General features: G+C 37.8%; 1 protein-coding gene across 3 annotated transcripts; it reads right to left on the bottom strand.

The window, feature by feature from the left end:
* Positions 1-784: 784 nt before the first annotated feature.
* On the bottom strand, positions 785-27,512 carry gpr156 (G protein-coupled receptor 156). 3 transcript variants are annotated; one of them, XM_082175805.1, is made up of 10 exons: positions 27,406-27,512; positions 9,328-9,481; positions 8,324-8,451; positions 8,058-8,193; positions 5,717-5,827; positions 5,505-5,630; positions 5,054-5,149; positions 4,365-4,601; positions 3,587-3,748; positions 788-3,271 (listed from the first exon to the last, which is right to left on the bottom strand). In XM_082175805.1, the coding sequence occupies exons 2-10, from the start codon at positions 9,442-9,444 to the stop codon at positions 1,967-1,969; spliced, it is 2,418 nt and encodes an 805-aa protein (XP_082031931.1). In that variant the 5' UTR covers positions 9,445-9,481; positions 27,406-27,512; the 3' UTR covers positions 788-1,966. The 3 variants fall into 3 exon arrangements, with proteins under 3 accessions (XP_082031932.1, XP_082031931.1, XP_082031930.1); XM_082175804.1 differs by lacking the exon at positions 27,406-27,512 and adding an exon at positions 24,203-24,424; XM_082175806.1 differs by lacking the exons at positions 5,054-5,149; positions 5,505-5,630; positions 5,717-5,827; positions 27,406-27,512 and adding an exon at positions 24,203-24,424 and having other exon boundaries at positions 785-3,271; positions 4,365-4,543; positions 8,069-8,193.

Here is a 27,512-nt window from a genome sequence, read left to right as displayed (position 1 = left end):
GAATTGTAAGAGCAAATTAAAATTATCAAGGCACTACATCACATAAGAATTCAATACAAAACAATAAAAGCTAACTTCACAGCTGATTGTTTTTTTTATTCTTTCCTTTTTTGACAATATTTGCATATTCCTTATCTAATGTCTTTTAGGTTTTGCACAGTGTTTCTAAATTCAAATGTATGTAAATAGGATTATAAAAATTAGTCATAACCTATAATTTTTTGAATTATTGAAAGGCATAAAAGATGTATGGATATAATAGCTTTCTTAAAGAAATAAGTGTAAACAAACCTTCTTTTTTTTTTTAAACACACAGGAATTGGCTCTTGGCTCTCACAAAAAAAATGGTTTTCATTTAGTTATGCTAATCAGAGAATAGGTAAGCATGAACATTACTTTTATGACTCAGTACATTATGTGCATTTGTTCCCCATTTCATAATATAGCTTTTATGAGCCTAAAAACTTTAAAAAGTGGTTTGACCATCAAGTAAATTAATAAAAATATGTGTACACATCTTTGAACAGTTTTCAAACATGTTAAAAAAATTGGATTTCTTGGAAATCATTGATTTTATAATAAAATATTTTTTCAGGGATTCCATTTGACTTTTATAAACCTGAACTAACCATGTATAACTATTACCAAGTCTTAAAGATGTCACTCATTTCAAAACATTTCATGTTTTTATGATTTAGTTAAGAAATAATAATAAATTATACCACTTAATAATACTTAATAATCAATTATAGTCAATAATAGTTAAAAAAAAATGTATATTCAAGTCTGCATTAAGTGCATTTTTTAATGTACACTGGTCAAAAGTTTGGAATAATTACGATTTTTAAAATAAAAAATACAGTAAAAACAGTAATATTGTGAAATATTATTACAATAACTGTTTTCTATTTGAATATATTTGAAAATGTATTTATTATTTAAATTAGTATTTAGTATTAAAAAATGTATTCATATTTAACAATGTTACTGTTTTACTGTATTTTTGATCAAATACAAGAGACTTAAAGGGGTGGTTCGGAATTTTTGACATCGGACCTCATTTTTAAGTCAGCCTGGTTGTTATTCATCAGTGGAGACATTTTTTTATTTTTATTATCCAGTACTTATATTTGGATAGTTAGCCGATGCTAGGCTAGCGCGAGTCAATGGTATATGTTAGCCAGCCATTAAAAAACGTTTTACCCACTCCACAGTGCACCAAACGCAAATCAATTATAACACTAGACTATCGATGTATATGTCCGTTGAGAGAATAATGTTAGAAATCAAACTTACCTTTCATCACATTGCATTAGTTATAATTTGTTCCCTGTAATCATAAGCCTTGTCTACAGCAGCAGCGGAGTGATATTGATTACCTAGGCAACCGAGTGAGCCGGTACACACATGACGCAAGTGTATTTACCTGCCGCTGGTACACTGATTACAGTGCGCTTCTGTTCTGTGTTTACTTTTTGCCGCATTACTGGAGCATTTGCCGGAGCAAAGTAAAATTCCGCAGCTGCTGAGAAACTAGTTCCTTTGGGATCATTGAGATGAAAGGTAAGTTTGATTTCTAACATTATTCTCTCAACGGACATTTGCATCGATAGTCTAGTGTTATAATTGATTTGCGTTTGGTGCACTGTGGAGTGGGTAAAACGTTTTTTAATGGCTGGCTAACATATACCATTGACTCGCGCTAGCCTAGCATCGGCTAACTATCCAAATATAAGGACTGGATAATTTTGAAAAAAAAATGTCTCCACTGATGAATTACAACGAGGCTGACTTAAAAATGAGGTCCGATGTCAAAAATCCCGAACCACCCCTTTAAGAGACTTCTTTCAAAAACATCAAAATTATTCCAAACTATTGTGTATATCTAAATAACTTAATAAGGTTCAGACAAAACAAAGAGCATCACATCAATGACCCATATATAAATAATGGATGTGCAGTCCGTTCAGACAAAGGTTGGTTTAAGGTCGACTTTAAAGTTCACGACAGGACGTGTTGAGCGGTAGAAGTCCTCGTCCTCGCTGTCAGAGGTCCCTGAGGTGAGGCTGTCTGTGGAGTCGTAGGGGTGATGACAGGCCCCGCAGTAGGACCGCTGGTAGTAACAGTAGTCCTCTGAGCTGCTGGAGTCTGAGTCTGAGTAGTCATACGGCTCCTCTGAGTGTTTAACCCCCTCTATCAGCCCAGCGGGGGCAGGCTGAGGAACCTGTCCCGTGAAAGGAGAAACGGAACATTTGTGAGAAGAACATTCCCAACTGTCCTGTCCACAGCCACGCCGAGTCTTTGCTTTCTCTACCCTCTTTCTCCTCTTTCCCTCGTGCCAAAAGTCTTGTCTTTGAGGGTTGCTGGTTGGACTTGTTTTAGAGTCATCATCCCTCAACTTTTCATTGTCTGGTAGTGCTGATGCCCTACTGCGCCCTGGAGGTACCGAGCCTGGAAAATAGTAAGGGGGAGGTCCACCTCTCGAGGAGTAAAATGGAGGTCTGCGTTTACGCATGAGATAGGGCGAGATGGTTGGGAAAAGGAACTGTAGAGGAGATCGAGGAGAAAGAGTTACGCTCAGATCGTCTGGCTTGATGGACGGGCTTCGAACCCGGTCGGGCGATTTGACAGAACTGCTTATGGCATCCATACTCAGGTCCTGCAGGATCTCCACCAGCTGCTCATTGGTTACAAAACCCAGTCGTCCCACTGATGACATTCCTGGAATCTCCATGGAAGCTGATGGCTCTGGAGACTCAACCTGAGGTGAACTACACCGAGCAGGACCCAAAGAAGAGGAACCCTGTGCTAACTTTTCCTGATCCGAAAGCTTCTCCAAAATTTCTCTTCCAAGACCTGAGTTTCTGATATTGTTCACGGCTGGAATTCCATCTTCTGTTTTTCCATTCAGACTCACAACCTCATCTTTAGGAGGTGGAAGCCTCAGGTGTGGTGGAGAAGAGGGAACATTTGAAGCTACTGAGCCTTCAGGGGACGTTTGCTTTGAGGTAGTGTGAGTGGGAAGCGGTGGAGGAGGTACATAGGGAGGTGGAGAGAGAGCTCTGGTGGGAGCAACTTCTGAGTATTTCCTGAGAAGAAGGGTTGGAGAGTCTGGAGATACCACTGTGGTTTGGGTGGAGGAGGAGTTGAGGTTAGTGTTGGAGGAGTCCATTTCTCCCTCGTCCACGGGGTGGCTAGCAGTCATCAGTTTGAGCAACTTGTCCTTGGCATTGTTCACTTGTTCCTGTAGGCTATCAATTACAGCATTCTTCTGCAAAAAGGGAGGAAAATGGGAAAATGGGTTTGAACCTCATCACCTTAATCACAGTCATTATTTAGAATGGCTCACGTCACTAAGTAGGTGTATGGGATAGATGCCAATTTTACAGGATGTGAGATCATAAAAGCGGTGCCTTGAGGAAATATAAAACAAAGGATCCAACCTCACTTGTGGTGTAGTGACGCAAAACACACTGCTGTCCACACCCAACACATGAATTCATCATCATACTTAACCAAACCAGGAATCACTGTGAGCATCACTTTGCTTTGAATAACACAATGTAAATGTAATAACTATTGGTACCTCATTAATGAGTCTTTTCATGGAGTCATTTTCACCAAGTAGATAATAGATCTCATCCTCGCTGTACATGGAGTTTGTGGACTTGCTAGGACTACTGAAGTATTTGGCCATTTGACTGGGATGTGAGTTTGTCTCCTCTTCAAACTGTCTCCATTGGGTCAGCTAGAGGGAAGAATAATAATAAGGATTAAGTAGATAGGTACAGGGGTATTAAATCATATACATTTACTGAGTGTTTCATGCTAATGTTCAGTTATTAAATGATTTATTTATTGTGCAATAACTTCAGTTCAGGCATTATCAGGTCTGTGTGATTCATTAACCAAATGTTTCCCTTTTTATGCCAGTCTTTTTGGTCTTAAACACTCACACACAGGCACACAGGCGCACTCACACACACACACACACACACACACACACACACACACACACACACACACACACACACACACACACACACACACACACACACACACACACACACACACACACACACACACACACACACACACACACACACACCTGATCTATGCTCAATCACCGTCATAAAGAGCTGACATTAGCAATGTCCTCTCCAATTGAACAGGACACATTGCGTAACACATTTGATGTTGAATGCTGACTCGTCACCTGCTTCACCTCCTGTGTTAGAGTTATTGATTGGTTGAACCTCGACATAACCCTTTTCAGATCCAAAAATGTAAATGTCTGGACAAAGACTGACTCAGAGTTTGACTGCAAATCATCAGATATTGGCTGTGAATTGACCAGGACGTACTTGAGGGACGAACAGCAGGCAGTTTATGGCCATTGTACAGATGAAGATGGCTCCAGACACTACACTGTAGACCACATTGGGCCAGGTGTACAGGTAAAGAGAGACGGGCACGGCCACAACGGTCGACATGGTCACCAGGCAGACAGCACCCATGATGGTCAAAGACTGGTTTACTGGAGGTAAGCTGACATTGCTTGTCAGGCCGGCAAGATACGTCCCGTACAAGAGGAGGCTGCCCTGTAAAAAATAGAGGAATTTCAGTGTGAAGCAAAATAGCAATACATATTAAAATAAAAACTTAAATATGTATTTAAATAGTATTAAAATATCTAAAATAGTATTAAAATAAAAACTAAAACCAAAATATAAATAAAACTATAATAGTATTCCAATGAGTCTAAAATAACACTGGTCACATTGAAAAAAAGAAATAAAAAAATGATAGTCTGGAATAGGCTACAGTACAGTATATATGTAAAATACACTATTCTGTTCAAATGTTTGGGGTCTGTAAGCTTTTAATTTTTTTATGTTTTTGAAAGAAGTATCTGCATTTACTTGATAAAATACAATCAAGTAAAAACAGTAATATTGTGAAATTAGTCAAATATTTATTACAACAATGTTTAAAATTTTAATATATTTAATGTAATGTAACTCATTCCTATGATGCCAAAGCTGAATGTTACCTTAAGCACGGAGAGCAGGATTACCCACAGGTCTGAGTAGAGAGAAGAACAGAAGTCTAGCTGGGTCAGAGAATAGGATGCGTCCAGCTCTATTACCTGACATAAAGAAGAAACAACACAAAATACTTTACATGCTACAAATCACTGGAGCTTGCATCAGTTCTCCTTTGTATGACTCTTTACCTCCCTATATTTAGGAATAATGGCTGTGGCTATTCAAAAATGAAGTACGACATCATCACTGCTTTAAGAATGCAAGTTTCTGAATAAATGTGGGTCTTAATCTCACACAAAACTTAGTTTCCACTTCTACTTCTATAGTGCTTGTATGGTGATTTTTTTGTAGTTTTTGTGAAGCCAAAAGACATTGTCCATTTGAATTGTCATTGCTTTGAAAAGAGCTGTGTGAAAATTCTCTAGAAAAGATAAAAATCAGGGTAAGTAAGCATACCTTCACCATAGCACTAACAGACCGAGAGCACTTTATCGGATCCGTCAGACCCCATGTTGACAGAACAACAACATCCACCAGGACCAGCAGCGCAACCAAACCCATCAGCTGGATGTCTCTGATAATCTGAAACACAACAGAACACTATTATGAAGCCAGTGACATCAACCAATAATTCATAGTCTATTCATTCGCAGACATATATAACTCACCACTCTCTTGTCGGGCACACGCTGAGTGAACACTCTGTAAAGCCGCCATGTTTTCCCAAGAATGGGTCCAAACACCAGAGAGCTGCCGATACACAGTGTCCACATCCGCGCCTGAGAAGGTACAGAAAAAGATACGCACATTTAACAAGAGAACCGTTTTTAATTCTGTTCTGGTTGTAGTGACAATAGTCACATTTGTATTTTAACATAACCATACAAATCACGACACTGTTTGTTAAAGTAACCATGAAATAAAATGTGGCAATTTTTTTAAAAAGTATGGAATATTGCAGTATTTATAATAAATGATTTATCTGTGCACATCATTATTAGTGTGCCCTCATAATCTTTAATCAAAATAACTTCCTCTAACTAAGGCTAGTGTGATAACTAACTAATTAGAAACATGCACAGTCACACTACACATTAATTTGCATGTCTGTTCGTTCTCAGTTCTGCATGTCAGAGTTTGGTTCTCGGAGATAATATCTCTCCGCGACGGCAGAGGACAATATCCCCAGCCCGAGTTGTGGACCCTTCATGTTTGGCCCCTTGAAGGGTACCAACTGAGGGACACTGGGCTTTCACCTGAAGTTATAGAGACCATTCCCAGTGCAAGGGCTCCCTCCACTAGAAGAAGTTATGCCAGTAAATGTGGTGTCTTTGAAAGGTGGTGCAGATCCAGTTAACTGCCAGATAGCTTCAGTTCTGGACTTCCTGCAGGAGAAATGATCAACAGGCACATGTCCCGTCACTCTCAGGGTTTATGTGGCCTCTTTATCGGCTTGCCAAGCCTTGATTGATGGGGTGCCACTCGGGAAGCATCCTCTGCTCGCTCGTTTCATTCGTGGGGCCTGGCAACTGAGGCATCCCGCTAGAAACGAGATTCCTTCATGGGACTTAGCTATAGTCCTTGAGGGGCTGGTAGAGACACCCTTAGGGTCAGTGTCTGACAAGCTTCTGACTCTAAAAATGATTTTTCTTATGGCTATCACCTTACTCTTGAAGCCTTATGCCCTCCGCCATTGAAAACGAGAAACTTCACCAACTGTGTCCAGTCTGTGTTCGCGGGCCTATGTAAACCTAGCCAGTGGAGTAAGTCAGGGCAAATATTTGTTTGTCAAGGGGGCTGAAACAGGGGGGCGGCTGCCACCAAGTATACAATTTCACATTGGGTGACTATACACAGCCGTGGAAGGTCCAGACACCCTCAGTGCGGCGGTTGGGGTATTCTTGCTCCCAAAGCGCGTCAGCGCAGTATTGAGAGTAGGTTTTGAAAGGGAACATCTCGGGTTACTTGACTGTAACCCTGTTCCCTGAAAAAGCGGGAACGACATGCTGCGATACATTGCCGCACTGAGGATGTCCCAGGACAGCTCTTCAGACAAAATGATACCTGAGGACCTGTGGCACAAATATAGCCTCTGACCAGCGCTTTGCGATGACGTCACCGTCTGAGGCTGCCAAGTTTCATTGACGTGTTACACACATTATTCACAGCTGGTCATTCAAAGATGCTTCAGCGCAGCATCTCGTTCCCGCGTTTTCAGGGAACAGGGATACAGTCAAGTAACCCGAGAAGTTTTCACTCAATATATTTTATAAATAATAATTTAATAAATTCAATAGAATTTTCAGCATCGTTACTCTAGTCTTCAGTGTCACATGATCTTTCAGAAATCATTCTTATCAAGAAACATATCTTATTATTATCTAAGTTGAAAACAAATGTGCTGTTTAATATTTTCGTGGAAAACATGATGCATTCCTTTCAGGATTCTTTGGTGGACATAAACAGCATTTATTTGAAACTGAAATCTTATACATTATTTTACTGTGACTTTTGCTCAATTTTATGCATCCTTGCTGAAGAAAAGTGTTCATTTCATTAAAAAAAAATCTTACTGACCCAAGTTTTGAACACTAGTGTATCTTCTTTCTTTTTTTTAAACCACTGTTAATCTATCCAAAACAGCAACACACAATCAACACACTCACATAACGTTACACATTCAAAGAACTAAATCCAGAGTCATTTCAAGTATAAACAATGGATACGCAATCAATCACAGATGTAGGGTTTGAGAAGCCTTACAGCTTAAAGTCAACAAGAATTATGTTAAACGTGGTTTGGTGCATTAAAAGAGATTTATGGCGTTGTTAAATGTAAACAGTCCTTTAGCAATTCAGAACAATTAGCCAGCTGTGTGATTTATAAGACTGTTTTAAATATACTAAAGTTAAGGGGGGTACTGTACAAAGAGAAGGGGGTCTTGTGTAATCTGATGGAGTTGACTTTCAAAATCTAAATAACCAAGTGTGTGTGTGTTTGTGTGTGTACCTGTAAGACGGCTCTTGATCCTGCTCCTGACAGCGGTTCTCTCTCCTCCACGGCGAATAAGAAGCCGCTGCTGTATGTGAGGAGACTGCCACAGAGAGTCAACACATTCAGATTGGGACTGGACATCTTCACTATCCTGTGTCAGAGGTACAGAATCAAAATTCATGATGGTGGCTATAGTTAGTGGACAAACCAAAGTGATAAATTAGTCATATATGTCATGATTGACAGCTATGAGAACAAGAAGAGATCCAGCCATTTCTTACCTGTTGTTTTTGAAGCGCAGAGTGAAAATGAGGAAGAAAAGAGCCAGCAGAATCCCACAAGAGAGCAGCGTCCAGACTACAGCCCGAAGAGCAGGAGACAGAGACTGACTCTGGACACCCACACCGCTCTATACACAGACAAACAGCAAAATACACTTAATACAAAAGTTCAAAAGTATGGGAAAGAAGTCTCTTCTGCTCACCAAGGCTGCCTTTATTTGATCAAAAATACAATAGAGACAGTAATAATGTTAAATATTATTACAATTTAAAATAACTATTTTCTATTTCTATATCAGAATTTTCAGCATCATTACTCCAGTCTTCAGTGTCACATGATCCTTCAGAAATCATTCTGATATGCTGATTTCCTGCTTAAGAAACATGTATTATTATTATCAATGTTTTAAACAGATGAGCTGTTTAATATTTTTTGTTAAAATCGTGATTTTTTTCAGGATTCTTTGAATAGAAAGTTCAAAAGAACAGCATTTATTTGAAATAGACATTTTTGTAACATTAGAAATGTCTTTACTGTCACTTTTGATATATTTAATGCATCCTTGACTCCTTGCTAAAAAAATTGAGGGCTACTGACCAAATTTTTGAATGGTATAACCTATAATGAACACAAGGTTTCTACAATCTTAAGTTTAAATTAGAAATATAGGTTACACTTTATTTTAAGGTGTCAGTATTACAGTGTAATTGTACATTTAAGTACTGAGTAATAATAATTAACTACTGTACATGTACTTACTATAGGGTTATGATTAGGATGAGGGTTTGGTTTAGGGTTAATTGCATGTAATTATGCATAATTTATAGTTATTACTACAGAAATTACATGTAACATATGTAACAATGACACTGTAAAATAAAGTGTTACCGAAATCTATAAAATAGAAGCATTGTCACTAGTGGTCTCATCAGACTGTTTGTAAATGTAAGTGTAATTGTCTCTGAGTGTGTTGTGGTGGACTTATGTGAGTGTGTGTATGTACCGCTGAGAGCGCACAGAGTCTCTGCAGGACGTCCCAGCCCTGCTGACTGTTCACTCCTGGGTCGATGAAGCAGACGCCAGACTCACAGTGAGAGCTGCAGTTCAGTCCTGCCTCCATTACTGGCCTGAGCTCTAGCTCAACTCATACACACATCCTGAAAGATAGAAATTAAACTTCATACAAAGCTGTACTTCATACAATGACACAATGATTACACAGCATTGTAGTTGGGATGTAAAATGTATGAAACAAACTTGCTATCAAACCTCAGATCTATTTTTAGGGACATTGTAGAAGACTGAACACAAGATGGCGCTGTTATTCATAGTTTCAATAAAAAAGCTCTTCTGTCTGGAACATAGTTACACTGAAATATGTTATTCCCAGACAGTTCAGTCTGTTTTTTATAACACTGTAAAAACGATACAAAACGATCTATGATAATTAATGACTGTTACTAAAGGAATGTTTATTTGTTTTTTGTCATTAGATTGGCTTCTTCAGATCAAGGTGAAAGGCACAGCAGAAACAACCCTCAAGTTATGAGATTGACTTTGAGTTTCCAGAGATCCAGTTGATTTATTTGTAATAATAATAATAGTAATACTAATAATAATAATAATAAGCCCTACAGTTTTCCTTCAGATTATTTTACTTTAGCTCTAATACCTTTTTTTTTTACTTACATACTATTAAAGCTTTACATTCTGCTCAGAGGTATTTTTCAGAAATGTGACAGTTATCTACTATAGTGACATTGTTTCTGTTTGTCCCTGTGTCCCTACATATAAGGATAGATGGGTACATTTCTGCTATTATGTAGAGAAATACAGTAAAACAAATCCAATCAAAACTGTTGGTAAGTACTACAGTAAGTACAAAAATAAGATCTTGTGGCATTTCTTATGTTTAATCACATATCAGAGCTTTTTGAGATCCAATTTTTTTTTATATAGAGGACGTTTAAAAGTGCAGTAAGCAATTTCTGAGAAAAACTGTTGATATTTCAACCCAAACAAACACACTACTAGGGAGTAGTAAACACACTACAACAAACTGAATTATTAATCCACTACTGAATGTAGGCTAATTGTTAAATAACAATTTAACAGTGATAATAATGTAGCTATCATTAGCCTAAAGTTTAGCTAAAACTTCAGCCGGTAGGTTTGGGAAATAGCCAATTGCCAAATAAATCTGAATTTTTGGGCTAAATGGCGATGTATGGTATAATCTGAGTATTTAATTATTATTTTTCTATTTGAATAATAAAAAATAAAAAACTGTAATTAATTTTTTTTATATTTAATATCCTGATCAATATTGTCCTACAAACAATGTTCATATTGAAGGTTATAAAAACAATAGTGTAACCTTGCTGTCTATCTGCAGTCTGTCCAAAAAAGGGGTCAAATCACATTACATTCTAACAATGCAACATTACAATCTAAAAACAAAATAATGCTTTTTAAATAAGTAGTTAAATTTACTAAACTTAAAATAAAATAAAATAAAATAAAAATAAAAAAACAAAGCTAATATCATAAAAATACACATGTAGGTTTGAAATTCTCTAGCACATTTATGTTCACCAACAACAACAAATATTCAACAACAAATATTTTAGCTAAATATATTTATAATTTAGTGCTAATGTATATTTTAGTCAGAATAATTGCGCTCCTATAGAGTGCCGAAGTTATGACGTCACTTTGTAGGCCAAAACGCGGAAGTGAGTTAGCATTTTAGCACTACGGGTTCCCTCGCCCTAAAGTCTATGGGTTTTTTGAATGGGTTTTTGCTAAATCGCCTGAAATAAGGTCTGTGGTTAACAAAGCCTCTAAATATTTTCACGTTTTGATCTATGACATAAAACACACCAGTTATAACCTGCTTGTGATTTTTTAAAACTTTATTGTGTCTTAAAAACGGTGGTTGCTAACAAGTTGCTAAAAGGGACTACATCCTTTGGCGGAGACTTTAGACGTCATCATGACAAACATGAAATCTCTCACTAGCCCGCGTTTCAGCTTCACGTTCTTAGAAGTTTACCTTTCAGTTAATATAGCCTACATAACGTTATTTTTGTTTTGTCCCGAGATGCAACCACAAGTCATCGAATGAAATCTCGTTTGTTTTCCGTCCGATGTTATCCAGCGGAGACTCTGGGTTCGTGCCAGATGGAGTAAAAAAGGCTAGCAGTAGCAAGAATAAACGTTTTTCATAACCAAATCAACAGCTAAAATACCTTTTGTCTTTCTCTTAAAATATCTAAAAGCTTGTTTACTTTGCCACTGTTTAATAGATTAGATCCGCTGCAGTTTTATTAAAGGCTAACGTTACGTTGAGAAATGTGTTTAATTAAAATATTCAAAATAATACCTGGTTTATTGACTTTTATTGTAACTTGTTTGGATATAATTATAGATAGGGTGGGTCCTGCACCTTGTGAACTTGGCTTTTACCCACCTATAATAATATGATTGTATTTGTAAACAGCATTGCCGGTAGTTAAAGCAGGCAATGATATTAATCTTTGTTATTTTAGTAGTAAATGTTAACTATATTTAATGTGCTATATAAACGTGGACAATTCCCAGAGAACACGCTGATATGTATAGCCTTAATGCACTGTAAGTTGACTGTCTGACAAATACACAAATTAAATGTTAAACTATTGCATACTACTTGTATACTATTGTAACTACACTCCAGTCAGCTCACAGTAATGTGAATGTGAGATAAAATTTACTACACAGGCTCTCACATTGGGGCTTGTGGATTACCAGGTAAAAATAGAAAATGTTAACAAAATGAGGTTTATTTAGGGAACATATATGGTTTAATTATAATATATTATAATAAGCATTTGCTATTGACAATTCTCTTTAAATTCAACATATATAATTATATACAACTATTATATTACATGTTTGGAATTGAACTGCGTTATGCTTGTTCAGAGATTATTTGTATAGTTATCTTAAATACATAGTTATCTTAAATACATATTATAACTCCTCTATCTCTCCCTAGTTTTACTTACTCGATTAACCTTGTACCTCATGCTGGCCCTTACAATACCGGCAAGTAAACCAGCATCTAAGCTGCACTGTTCATGTCCAGATTTATAGTTGTTCTCTCTTCGATCTATGGTTTTTCTATCGTCTAAGAAAAAGGACATGGAAATTGATACGGCCATAGCTAACGTTAGTGCTTCTGAGATGGTTAAAGCGCGTTTTTTTTCCTGGCGAATTAGCAAATGGTATGCAAACATACAATCAAACATAATACAGTGAAAGATAATCTTTAAAGTTTATTTGGGGCACAATGATCAGGCATAATAATCTTAATCACAAAGAAAATAATATTAAGGTTTATATAAACTAACAAAATAATAAACGAATAAATAAAACATTAACAAAAGATTTAAAAAATCTCAGAGAGGCACGCATAAACAAAATTAGTTTCTAACATTTTTTGAAAAACAGAAGGGGCAGTATTTCTCATGAAAAAGTGGATAAGTGTTCATACCATAGACTGTAAAAATAGGTTCATACCATAGACTGTAAAACATAGGTTCATACACAGTGCAGATCATAATGAGCGAGCGAGTGAGTTTGAGGAAGCTTGATGATGACGTTGATCCGCGACCATGGTGTGCTGTAGTCCGTTGATAGCCTACCGTTAGCATTTTATATCCGACGGCTTTATTTAGGCTTCAAAATGTATACATTTTGGATTAACTTGTAAAGATTATCTTGATAGACAAAACGTGTAAGGGTCACAACTCTTTGTTGAACACAGATCTTATTTTTTGCGATTTTCCAAAAGTCTATGGGGAAAATGCATTGCTTTTTGATCGAGGGAACCCATGCGCCGCTAACTTCCGGGTTGGCCTACAAAGTGACGTCATTACTTCGGCACTCTGGCTGTTTCTCAAAACCAAGAATGCAAAGAACGGACTTGTGTTCTTGGGGAGAACGCTCTTGCTAGTTGTTCTTGGAAGAATGAACTCACAAGGTGACGAGCACACAGAACGCTGCTGACAGTTTGAGACGATGTGTTCTTGCTGGTATTGCGCAATAATACCCTCGCACAGACGCCGTCTGCAGTACCCAAACATAACGCGATTTAAATAACGGTTTAAACGGGTTAAATAACGGGTTTAAATAACCCAAACATAACTCCTTCCTCGAACGCCGAAATGAATGCTGGGATATTTCTGCCGTCAAGTTCACACAAGTTACCAACCGATGCATCCTCTGTAAAATGGGCGTGTCAAGAACACTTCCGGGATTTTTAACCGTTCTTGCCAAAATGCAAACTTGTGTATTGGGACAGTACTTGGGCAGCGAATGATGACGTTTCACAAGTTCACAAGAACACAAGTACAGACAAGAACGCATATTGAGAAACGGCCTCTATTCTATTGCGCTCCGTCTGTTCGGCGCGCATGCACGCGGCGGCGCTCGTTCACGGAAGTTTAGCTTGCAGAAAGCTCGTCCACTCATGACAGCAAACTGGAAATATTGACTTTCTAACATTTACAGATGGAGAATATGTCCGTGAAATGTAAGTTATGCACTGAGTAAATTATTGGATGTCACTTCAGCTTTATGGCTAAATATTATTAGAGGTATATTTGTTTCCAGCAATCGCTGCACAAGTGAAGTTTACGTATGATGACGAAAGCACGTTAGTGCGAGCCCTCCCGGAACCCATTCGGTTGTTAAGCCGTGACGTAACCACTCTCCGATAATACTCTTTCCGGGTCCAAAGTCCAGGTTCTCTCTACTACCTACCGCTTTCGCTAGTGTTTTGGTTATTATTGAGTGTTTTTACAATGCCGCAAGTGCTGTGTCCCGTGCAGTGCCGTCGCAGGTGGGGTGCGAGGACCTGTGCGAACTTGAAATGCGAGGCCCTAGTCACACGGACGTAGCTGTTCTAATTCTTGCTGCAATACGTTTTTATCAAGTAGAATAATACAGCATAATCATGCACATAGTCTCAGCTATGACTTTTTGCTATTTATTTCAGAGGGGAAAAAAATCAACTGTGCAGCCACGAGTGGTTTTACATCAAGTCAGCTCGAGAATTTTTATCGAGAATCCGCCTACTTCATCAACGTGTATCTTAATGGTCCAGTGGTAGAACTTTCGCCAAACGTGACAGAGATCCTGGGTTCGAATCCGCTCTCGTATTGTTTTATTTTTATCGTATAACGTTCGTTTTTTTTCTTCTCATCAAAACCGATTATGTTAATCAGTGGTTGTATATCAAGCAGGGACACATTTATGTGCATTTTGTTAGAGTATCCACAACGGATTGAAGTTGACAGTGCGGTGTGTGCGCGAGCCACACGAGAAAACACTCCGCGCCACTGATCGCAGCTGCAACGAGCACTTTGATCACTTGATTTAAAAAACACATTTCAGCGCTAGATCTTCTCTTATTTAAAAAAACGAACGAAATGAATGCTCTGCTGGTTAACTGGATATGTTTTATTTATTTGTAGAATTGTTACATTCGTGCCGCGAGATGTTTTAAAAAGTGGTAAAAAAACAAAAAAACAAAAAAAACAGCAGGATTGCGAGGCCCCCTATTGGCGCGAGGCCCTGTGCGGTTGCACAGTTCGCACAGTCTATGCGACGGCTCTGGTCCCGTGTCCCGAGCAAACTCACTTCAACCTCGTAAATCTTCTTTTTCATTGATACCTGGACTCTACCCTTAATTATGTCACCTGAGTGATGAGCTACACTAACCACTCTGTTGGTGTTAAAGGAATTTAAACACTTTTTGACCGCCAAGGGTGCCTCACTAAGAAGGACGTGATCGTAAATAAATTTACAGGTTCCACCATTGTTATTTCTGGACGAGAGGAGCGCTTGGACCCGGAAAAGGCTAAACGTCACGCGTGACGTCAGACTTAACAATCGGATAGAGAATGCATTGCAGTGCCTGCAGTTCGAAAAAAAAAATATTTGAATGTAAGTCTATGGGAACACTCTGGGCGATTTTCGGCCATAGTAAAATCGACCAAAAAGAGGCGGTACTCCACACAACGTGACTTGGCGCTGATTGGACTATATCCAGAGGCAGAACAACAGTGAGTGACTGCTAGCGTAACTCTGTGGTTGAATGAGATTGTGATTGAAAAAGTCCCTTTCACACTTTGGTGGTGCGTCGCCCGATCGCCCTAATGAAGAAACCGCCGCTGCAACAACAGCATCTTGGATCTGTGCAACTCAGCAAAACCAATGTTACTCTGTTTTGTCTGTTAAACACAAAAGAAGATATTTTGAAGAATGTTGGTAACCTAAGACAGCTGACGGTACCCGCATTGACTTCCGTAGCATTTGTCCTGTCAATGGCTACCGTCAGCTGTCTGGTTACCGACATTCTTCTAAAAAAAAAATTGTGTGTGTGTTTGAACAACAGAAGAAAGAAACTCATTCAGGTCTGGAACAAACTGAGGGTAAGTAAATGATGACATAATTTTACTTTTTGAGTGAACTATCCCTTTAACGCGGGTCCTAAAGCTCTGGGCTGATCATAACCTTTCTTTTTCCAGTGATGTTCCTCTGACCTTTTCTCTTTTGTAATGTCTCTCAGCCATCTCTCTTTCTACAGTCTTATCTTCAAATAATCTCCCTCTTGCTCTCTCTCTCTCTCCTCCCCCATCATGATTAGACACCCCCCCTACTGCTTATTGATTACAAGTGTGCTGTACAGCTCAGTCCGATCCACTTTCAACAGTGTTCACACTTGTAGTTCAGTTCGATTGGTTTTCTTTTGGTCCAGACCACCCATTTTAACACAGAACCTAAAGATACCGAACCTAAAGGCATAGAGATATGTTCACAACCTGATTGGTCGGCTTTTACTCGAGACAGAACTTACCGAACATCCAAAACAATGCTGTGTGCTGGGATAAATGTGCTCGTTGTAAGTGCGTAGCCTACATATGATGGTATTTTGACCAGCTGAGAACTTGTGAAGAGCATTCAATCTTTTTTACTGGCGCATCTTGTGACATCATGCATGTCCCGTTTTTGGTTCATTTACATATCTTTGGTTCGTGTTGCGTTCATATTATTCGAACCAAACCAGAGTTCATTTGGAAGCAGACCAAGACCAATCTTTTCAGCAGTCTTGGTCCGCTTGTTTGGGGTGCACCAGGGCAGCGTTCACACTTAGGGTGCTTTCACACCTGCCTCATTTAGTTCAGTTGAATCGCACTAGAGTTTGTTGTCCCCCTTGGTGCGGTTCGTTTGGGCAAGTGTGAAAGCAGCAATCGCACTCGGGTGCGCACCAAAAGAGGACCAAACAAGCGTACTGAGACCTCCTCGAAGAGGTGGTCTCTGTGTGCTTTCAAACAAACTCTGGAGCGGTTCGTTTGTGGTGAGAACGTGATCCGACCTCGAACAGACCCATCTGCCAAAGAACTGCACATTTTTGGACTAAACATGCTGCCGTAGTCAGCTGTGCTGTGCATTATGGGATGAGGACTAATGTTTGTTGACAGTTTGCACTTTTAGCATGGCAGCTAGCGGACAAACTTGGAGTTGTGAGCAGGTGCGGAGCCTCATAGAAATTTGGTTTGCACTTTGGTCTGCACACTTAACTTTATCAGTTAAGAGCATGCTCTCTCCACCACAACCGTCTTGCAGCACATATTCGTCTTTGCAAAATCCTAATTACAACATCGTATATATGACTTTGTATCATATGATGCTTATAAGTTTCTTCATACTGCGTTAGTAGCTGATGACACCAAATCAGTAAAATAATAAAAATTGCACTATAAAGATCTCCATAAATTGCCTGTTTTTGGACTGCTTTTCCCTGCTTGAGAATTTCTGTCCAATAAATGGATGACCTTAGCACAAGTGTGGTTTTGTTTAAAAAAATCTACATTTTATTTGGTCCGGACCAAAGTAAGTGAACTAGCGGACTTTCCTGGTGTGAATACACCCTTATTCAAATGAACCGCACTAACAGAGCAATCGCACCAGAGTTCGTTTTAATCAAACCAAACAAGCCAAGTGTAAACACACCCTAAGAAATCACTTACTGCACCTTTAAGGCATGTTAGGAAATTGAAATATTGCTTAGTGTCTGAGAATGTTGACGTATCAAATGGCCTTTGGATCTCTCAGACCCCAACAGAACACAAGGCCGAATCCAAGGCTGAACTGAACAAAGCGACATATCTCACCGAAATCACAGCTGCCTCCCAGCTGAGAACATTAGTACTTAAAAAGTACAGCCTCATTCTCCTCTTCATTACATAATTATACCCTTGATGTTTAAAAACTGTAATCATCTTGCTCTTCAATCGCTAATGAAAAAAAGGAGGGAAAAGCTCAGGCTTGCCTCCACAATACACAGTTGCAAGTAAGTAAATCCCACATGGATGCACCGATTACCACTCACAATGCAGCGCTGTGCGTCACATCGGCAAAATAACCACATGTATGAGCCTGAAAGGGCCGACCACATTACCTGTGCTGTGATCTTCAGAGTTTCAGTGTCTAGTAAAAGACGTCCCGTGCTAGTTTGTTTGAGGCATGTAAAGAAGAATAAGCCTGTATTATGCAATTTCAAAATGATTTTCAATGCTGTCCTCACCTGTTAATATATTTATTATGATGCAATTTGAAAAGCCTGCCTTTTTAAAGGTTTTAAATATGGGTGTGTTCTCTGTAAGGTATGTGGACAATTGACATGAAATGCTTTTGGGAATTATGCCTTGCTAATTCTTTCAGCTTTTACCTCTATTGAGACAAATAGACAATTTGGGGTCACTAAATTTGTTGTATTTTTAAATACTTTTATTCAGCGAGGATGCATTCCATACAATTGATTAAAAGTGCCAGTAAAGACATTTATAATGTTACCAAAAAAAAAAAAAATCGAATAAATGCTGTACTTTTGAACTTTCTATTCATCAAAAAATCAAAAAAAAAAAAAAAAAAAATGTATCACTGTTTCCTCAAAAATATTAAGCATATCAGAATGATTTCTGAAGGATCATGTGAAACTGAAATCTGGAGTAATGATGCTGAAAATTCAGCTTTGCCTCACAGAAATAAATTACATTTGAAATATATTCAAATAAAATAAAATAAACTGTTGTTTTAAATTACATTTTAATATATTACAATATTGCTTTTTTACTGTATTTTTTATCAAAAAAATGTTGTGTATATTGAATATTTGTCCTTTAAATATGAAAACATAATTGGTCATGCACAGTACAGGAACTAGTAGAGGCAAAAAGCAGTTTAAATGGTCAAATAATTATAGTAAGACATATACTGAGTTTTATTCATATAAACTTTCATTTAAAATACTGATGTAGATCAAAATGTTCATGGGCATGTTGTGCGTCAACCCATTAATCCGAATGTGGATCTCCTACCTTTCATTATGTCATATTTTATTAGTAATGTCATAGATGTCAGTTTCATATTCTCTCATTTGTTTATGAATCAGTATATTTGTGACTGTATGTTTGAAGTCTGACCTGATGCCTCACATGCGTGTGACTAAGCTTTAGAGTGAAGTTAATGTATCAGTGGATCCCTATGACTGCATGAGCTCTATGAGTCTATCCGAGAGTGTGGATGCGATTGAGACTGTCTATTCTGGAGTTTTCACGGCTCTGAGCGCCCGAGGCACAGGCATTATACAAGCGCTTTCACAGACACGCGGTTACTAACAAACAAACGTCTCTGGAAACAAACAGCCGCCACACATTAACACGCTGAATTCAAAATTAGTCATCCAAGAAGACCCAAGGTCAACCAACAGGCAAATCTATGATACTCAACCATCACGTAACTAACACTAAAACAGAATTATGACAAAATTATGAAAAGCAAAAGCAAAAAAGGAAAGCAAAATAAGTTTAAAGTGCCTCTATAATATTTTAAAGGCTCTTTCAATAGGTTTGCATGCATCCAAGGATAAAAATCACATTCATTTTCTCATTATATACATTGCAGCATTTTCCTTTCAGTGTCTGAAACGGTTTGATAAAGATTCCGGTCTGTCTAAAACCCTCCTTTCTGAGAGTCGACACTGCTCTGATTGGTCAGATGGCCCAGTCTGCTGCTGTGATAGGTCTACTCTGCTCTGATTGGTCAGATGGCCCAGTCTGCTGCTGTGATTGGTCTACTCTGCTCTGATTGGTCAGATGGCCCAGTCTGTTGTGATTGGTGTGTCGGAAACAAAACGACCATTTTCTATGTCTGAATTTCAGCTCTGGAGGCTTCCTCAGCAAACACAGTGATACGAACTGTAAAAATGGCGTCGGTTTTACTGTATCAATTCAAGCCCAAGTCCTCATGCTTTGGAAGTGGGTTTGCTTTCACAGCGCTGAAAACAGCGTCTTCTCGACATGTTGACAACACGAACCAAACTCTTCCAGGCCTCAACTACAACTACAGTGTTTGATGGTCAAAGTAGACGTTGTTTGCAGACAGCCAATGAAGACCATAGGCTGGCATTATGAAAATGTGTTACAAACCCACGTTAATTAAAGGGATACTCCACTTTTTTTGGAAATATGCTCATTTTACAACTCCCCCAGAGTTAAACAGTTGAGTTTTACCGTTTTCAAATCCATTCAGCCGATCTCCGGGTCTGGTGGTTTTAGCATAGCTTAGCATAGATCATTGAATCGGACAGGACCATTAGCATCTCTCTCAAAAAAAATGTCCAAAGAGTTTAGATATTTTTCCTATTTAAAACGTGACTCTTCTGTAGTTACATCGTGTACCGTACTAAGACCGACGGAAAATGAAAAGTTGCGATTTTCTAGGCTGATATGGCTAGGAACTATAATCTCATTCCTGCGTAATAATCAAGAAACTTTGCTGCCGTACCACGAGTAGCTGGCGTAATGATATGATGCAGCGCCTGAAAATAGTCCCCAGCTCATTACGCCTGCTGAACTCATGGTACGGCAGCAAAGTTTCTTGATTATTACGCAGGAATGAGAGTATAGTTCCTAGCCATATCAGCCTAGAAAATCGAAATGGATTCGAAAACGGTAAAACTCAACTGTTTAACTCTGGGGGAGTTGTAAAATGAGCCTATTTCCCAAAAAGTGGAGTATCCCTTTAATAACTTTGATTACGACTTTAGTTCTTTCTTTTGGGAGACAATAGCTCCATTTATCTGCACTTTGATCTTTGAAACTGTGCATACCTTTTACATTCACAAACGGCTATATTACAAACTTCATGAAAGATGATATCCGGAAAAGCAAAATAAGGGTATTTTAAGTTTGTTACACAGTTTTTTTAACTAAGGAAGCCTCTGTCAAGCAACTACATATGATGCAGGCCTAGGCTAGTCTCGGGAGATATAAGACTTGAGTCCAAGAGAAAATAATTTTTACAAATGCTAGTTGTGACTTTGCAGACTTGAGCTGATGAATCAAGATGAGTCACAGACAGAGCCTCAAACTATAGCTGTCGTTTAGTACACCTGCAGTGTGAACTGATTTACATGAAGAAGAAGAAAAACAACAACCCCAGTCTATGATGTCACCATATCATATATTTCATCTGTCATACTTGTCTTGTCATACTTATCACACTAAGTTTATCATGTCTGTGAAACTGAAGAACAGATATGAAGACTAAACATTGGAGCCAAGTTATATCAAGCTATAAGACATACTGTTATAATGATAATCAAACATCATAGACATGTAATCCTGAATGATTTAGAAAATAGATTCATTTAGACTATTATTGTGTTTTTCCTCATAGATACAGAAGTTAAAAATCAACATGCATATTAAATTATCTTTTATTAAAAAGATTTAGAAGCCTAAATGAATGTCTCCAGTGAGATGGATGTCTCTCATCTTGTCATAATGCATGCAAATAAACATGTGCTTTAATACAAATATCTCTGGTTTCATGATTTCTGCTAAATGAATAAATAAATCTGATGTACTAAAATATATATTAATTTATTTATTTGTTGAGGTATACCACATTAAAACATTTTATTTAACTTTGATTTTAATAAGCAGCGCAAGGTTTTTTTTATTCATTTGATATATTTCATTTAGATTTTGTTTGGGCATTAAGCTGAAACTGCATTTTCTTAAAATGATTGGTGTAACGTAATGTTTTCAGATTGATGTACTCATAATAAGTTATATTAAATAAACATTTGTGTCTTAAATAAATGTTACCATATGCGGCACGTTTTTTTAGCCTGTCTGACAAAACATTTTTACAGTCCAGTTTCCTGCACTTTAGTTTCAGTCTTTAGGTGATTAGGATAATCAAAGACAGTATTATTTCAGGCATTTTAGAGTTATAAAAATTAAATCTTTTGGGCTAAAACTTTGTTTTATGTGTCGATGACTTTGGAAAGCAGGGCATTATAAAGTCAGCTGACTTTATAAAACTTTAATTCCTTCTGGGAAGACGCCAGCCAGAAAAGTGTTTAAACACATTTAAATCCACTCTTTTTTGTTTAACGTTAGATGAGTTTAAACATGCATGCATTTTAGCATTAGATTCATGACACATCTCTTTTCAGGGTGGTGTGGAAATTCCTGTAGTTCCTTCCTAAAGTTGTATTGTCATCTGTCCCAATATAGATCTGTAGTTTACAGTTTCCTGCAGGCACGACCGGCGCAGAGAGGCATTTCCGACCATTTTTCACTCTTCAATATGCAATGGGGAGAGATGGTGTAAAGACAGAGCAGGCCTGACCAACTACTATATGTTGACCAGCCCATGACTGGACAGTTAAAGGGATGGTTCAGAGTAATTTCAACCTAGGGTCCTTTGCACCATGACCTCGAGCCAAACACCCCCCCCTCCCAGAAGCTTTTTTTTCCCCTTGGTCGAACATTATTAAAGTTAGAGCTTATTTAGAGAAATCAGCCGAATGGCTTAGTGCAGGCGCGAATGGATCCAAGTTTCTATCTCGTAAATTACCCCACTAATAATGCCCAGAATGGTACCAAACTTCTACAGTAGTACAAATAGGTTCTGTACTCATAAAACGGGGCATTGGAAAGTTTGTAAGTACATCAGGAGTTTATTTAAATAACACTTGCCTGATGGCTAATGCTACTGCTAACCCGGACGTCGACGTCACTTCCGTGATTTGGGAAAAGCCCATAAAAGTCCTTTGCAAAACTCACAACTGTAAGGGAGTAGCTAGTGAATTTAACACTCCATAGACATTTATTTTTTCCAAGTGTTGACAACTTAGTGTTGTTAACTAATAATTGTTGCAAACTGGTACTACCAACAAAATATTAGTGCATTCCTGGAACTGGGCGTTGTTACACTACATCCTATGCATGGCTTTCTGCCAGGACTTTTACGGGCTTTTCTCAAATCACTGAACTGACCTCGACGCCCAGGTTAGCAGTAGCATGAGCTGATCATCAGGCAAGTGTTATTTAAATAAACTCCTGATGTACTGACAAACTTCCCAATGCCTTGTTTTATGAGTACAGAAGCCATCCGGCTGATTTCTCTAAATAAGCTCTAACTTTAATAATGTTCGACCAAGGGAAAAAAAGCTTCTGGGGAGGGGGTGTTTGGCTCGAGGTCATGGTGCAAAGGACCCTAGGTTGAAATTACTCCGAACCATCCCTTTAAGAGCATCTTAACCAGCACATGGAGTTCATGTGAGCTCTGTTTCAATCAAAACACATGACAAAACTCTTCTAGGGGTGTGTCCGCTCTATTCTCATTTGAAATAGACTAATCGCTCATGAACGTGTGAAACATGTATTCAATATTCCCTATACCTATACGAAAAATTTATTTAAAATACATTTATCTTAGTTATAATAATAGAAATGCATTACCATATCGCGACTTACTGATATAAATATTATTATTAAACTATATTTGGAACACCTTTTTATTGCACAATGCACATTTCTTAATATTAAGCCTAAAATGTTTTTTTAATATCACTATTAGTGAGGACAATATGCTTAATATCAGTCTTTAAATACAATATATTTAAAGTGTACCTAAAGTAAACTTGCAATAGTTCCATTTTAGCACAATCAAATATACCTCAGCACTATTTCCAGATAACTAAAGTGCAAAATTAGTTCAATTTAGCAGACTCAAACGTACAACTGCAATGTATTTAGATTAAGTACATAAATATATGTAAATGTATCTGTAGTGTAGCACAAAATAAATGTATTTCAAATATATTTTGGTACTTATTTTTCACTAGGGTTTCTTTAAAAGAGCGATTACAAAATTTCCTAAGCCTTTATTTATTCATCACAGCATGTCTAGGACTTTTGTCTCATGGTTTGGCATAAAGCAATGAATGAGACATTGACGACTACAGAAAAGCGCAGCTAGTGTGTTTGGGGATCATATATGAACTATAACCCTCACTCTGTCTTAATCCGTTTAGCAATTTAATAAGCTGATCAAGTAAGAATGCCAGTTATTATTGGTTTACCCCCGCCGACTCAACGCCCACTGAGAGACGCCAATAATCCGACAAATGAAAGTAAAGATGGAATAAAATGGAATGAACTGCCTTTCGTTTTAGAAGCAAACTTACATTTACTCAGACAACTTTTGTAGCCAATTAAATTCATTGTAAAAAATATTATTAAAAATAATCAAATTAATAAGTAACAATAAAATTCATAGATGTAAAGCATTTATTATTAGGCTATATAAAGCAACAATAATACAAATGTTTTATGTCGTTGCATTATAAGCTACCACATTTTTGTGAAGAATTGCCCACTATTTCCATTTAATTTCAGGTAGCTACTGTTCTACGTAGCACAACATTTGCAACATGAAATTGCCTTATGAAAATAGATTGAGCAAACCTGTGATCCATGTCCTGATGTCCCCACATGATCTTGAGCAATCCGATACAAAACGTCCCATTTAACAAGCGACATCACATCAGCAGCAAAAGTAATCACAGGTGATCCAAAGGCTCAGTCTGTAGATTTCGAGTTTTAATAGTCTGTGCATCTATGATGAACAGCAGACACTGCATAAACTCCTGAAACACTGAAGTGAGTGCAGAGGACTGAGTCAGACAGAGAAAGAGGAGGTGGCTGAGAAAGGGAGGGAGAGAGAGAGAGAGACGGAGAGAGGTTCATTTGGAATGTAAAAAGTGGATATGGTAGGCTGGTGCAAAGATTCCAGGTCGATTAAGTCATTTTAATCAGACTTATAATATATTTGATTATGTAAAAAAAAAAAAAATTTACTTAAAAAAAAAAATGGTTTAAAAGGCAATTTAATGTTTGAAAAATGCATTTTTGTTTATTACACTCGCCACTTTAGGTCCAATGCAAAAAATGGTTGAAACCACTGTAGGATAGTAAGCCTAATGAATTATTTGTGTAACGTGTTAGTTGACTTAGCTGAGAGAGGTCTCGTGGGACAGGGTGGAGTGGGATAGGGTGGATTGAATCTGTACGGCATGGGAGTCATTATAAAAACAAAAATATATATTATCATAAAACCACATTGGAAAGAAATACACTGATGTTTATCACACCTGCTGCTCCATTACGCAGTAGTGTGCGCATGCGTGTTAAGATAGCAGTCTGAGTTGTGGGTTCGGTGAGTCGATGATGTCATCTCGCTCCAAGCGCGCAAATAATTACGCAGAGGATAGAAACTTGCTGTGAACCATAAGGGGTTATTAACATTTCATGGGCTCTTGCTGTGTGAGTCTAGTCATGCTGTTTTTAGTTATTCCTTGAAAAGGAACGACAAACAGACTTTGTTTATTTAGTCAAATTGTATGTAGGCTACAATAATACTGTTTTTAGCATTGGTATTGTATTCCATGACCATGACCCACTGTTGCCGTCTTGCAATAATCACAAATTGTCTATTATGTATCGTTTTTATTAAACATTTAAATATGTTAATAATATGTTATTATTCATAAAATGTAGCGACAGTTATGATTTTCAACAGCAGATGTCGCTGTCGGGCTCGGTCAATTTCATACACTGACGTCAGACAAAAAGGTTGAAACGTTAAGGCCCGGTTTCACAGACAGGGTTTAGATTAAGCCAGGATTAGTCCATAGTTTAATTTGGACATTTAAGTATCTTTTATAAACGTGCCTTTAAAAAACAACAAAAAAAACAACATGACTGATGTGCATCTTGAGACAAAACAATGACACTGAGATATTTTAAGATATGCCAGTGCAAGTTGCTTTCCAATAAAACAGCTCAAGCATGCATTTTAGTCTGGGACTATCTTAAACCTTAACTGGGATACCGGGGTAAACGTTTTGTCAAATTAGGCCCAGTATTTAAATTGTAGCTCATATTTAAAAACATTTAACTCATTACAATACAAGTTACAACAAAAAAAAGTACAAATGGGTGAGGTGTGTAGACTGTCTGAAAAATATGTGTTTAAAATGTGCACATATTTGGGCAGAATTTGTGCAGGTTGGCATCAGATATTTAATGGTTTAGAGATTAATGTTAAGTTCGTTCCTCTGAATGAAGATCAGTGCTGTGAGTCTGAACCTGGGTTACCTCAGGGCAGATGCAATGCTGCCAGGCTCATGTTGCAAAGACCTGCTAAATTTTTCATCCACACGAGGCAACAGTAGATGGCTTTCTGCTAGTAGGGAAAGAGGAGATGGTGTACAACTAAAAGGCCCAATGACAATGGCATATGGGCAACGATGGATGCACACATTTAGCAAAACCTTGCCTTCCAAAGCTGCATGGCCAGAATCCATTATTACTTTCTAGAGTGTTTCAAGAATGAATATGGAAAACATGCATTTTAACACTGAATTTATAGGATTCTCACAGCACGCAAGCCATAGTGATTTTTTCTCTCAAAATAGTGAGAAATAAAGTCACAATTGTGTTAACCCGTAGAGAAAGAAAGTCCAAATGGCAAGTATTAAACTCACAATTCTGAGAAAAAAAGTCTGAATTGTGAGATGTTGAGAAAAAGTCTGAACTTTCCCCGCCGTTGACAGAATTAATTTTCCATCATTTATGAGACAGCGCTTTCCAGACGTTGAGATTACACATCTTTGAAAGAGATCTGAATCTCTGGATCAAAACACAAGCAAAAAAGGAGCAGAAAAAGCGAAAAATGCAATCCTTATGCATGTTGTAGTCTTTGCGCGCTATTTTCTCAGCTTTTTGTTCAAAATGTGGCTTTTTTATGAATCTTATACACATTCAAGTGCTGATAAAAAAAATGAATGCATGAAGCTAGAATAAAAAATGTAAAAAAAAGTTTAAAAGAAGGGGCTCTGTTCCTTGATATATTGCATGTTCAGATATTCATACAACAAAATATTCTGGGAGCCATGCAACTTTTTGTGAAAATTATCAAAAATGCTGGCGGCGACTCAGGATTTTTTGTTCAAAATTAATACAATTAAACCAATACATCAATTCTTCTTCCAAGCCATGTTTTTGTCTTATACTGATTTCCTATTATAAGTGTTTTTTTTTATTATTTTAGACCCGACTAGGTGGTTCGGGAAATTGCATACATACATCAACCTCTGGGGAATCTCCCACTTGAATTCATTTTCAGGAAGCATGTCTATTAATGGGTAAAGCAACAGTAACGTCTTCAACTTGTCAGTTTGAGATCTTTCCATCTAAACCGGTTATATCTGTTAAGCCTAGTAGTGAATGTTTTATGTGCATTCCTTACTGTTGTTGTTTTTTTGGAGAAATGTGTAAAGCCATAAAACTACAAAGTGATCCACATTGACCTAATTGCAGTCTATGATTGATATCTCCACGGTGAAGGCTACATTTTATATTATAGAGTAATGATTCCTCTTGACGGCCAAAAGTCATTAAACGACACTATCTTTATGGCCGAGCTTGATTTCAAGTTATAACTTGTGTAGACCGAAATCACTGGTGACTGTACACCATGAGGACAACACTCACCTTGGGAAGTCATAAAAGGTCCGTATTGTAATGGAAAAAACCACAGAGTAATCCTAAGAACACAATTCCTCATTCCATCCACCCACTCTAGTCATGGCACAGTTATTACTCACCTCCTGTGGCAGGTAGTCCTGCCCAAAATGACAGGTTACTGATGCTCATATGCTGCTGTGTGAATGTGGGTCATATTCCAGACATGCATAAAGACTGTTATTCCAGA

This window comes from Leuciscus leuciscus (assembly GCF_965113295.1).
Source record: "Leuciscus leuciscus genome assembly, chromosome: 7".
Classification (NCBI taxonomy): Eukaryota; Metazoa; Chordata; class Actinopteri; order Cypriniformes; family Leuciscidae; genus Leuciscus; species Leuciscus leuciscus.
Note: the sequence above shows the minus strand (reverse complement) of the source record. Positions and strands in the feature narration are given on the sequence as shown.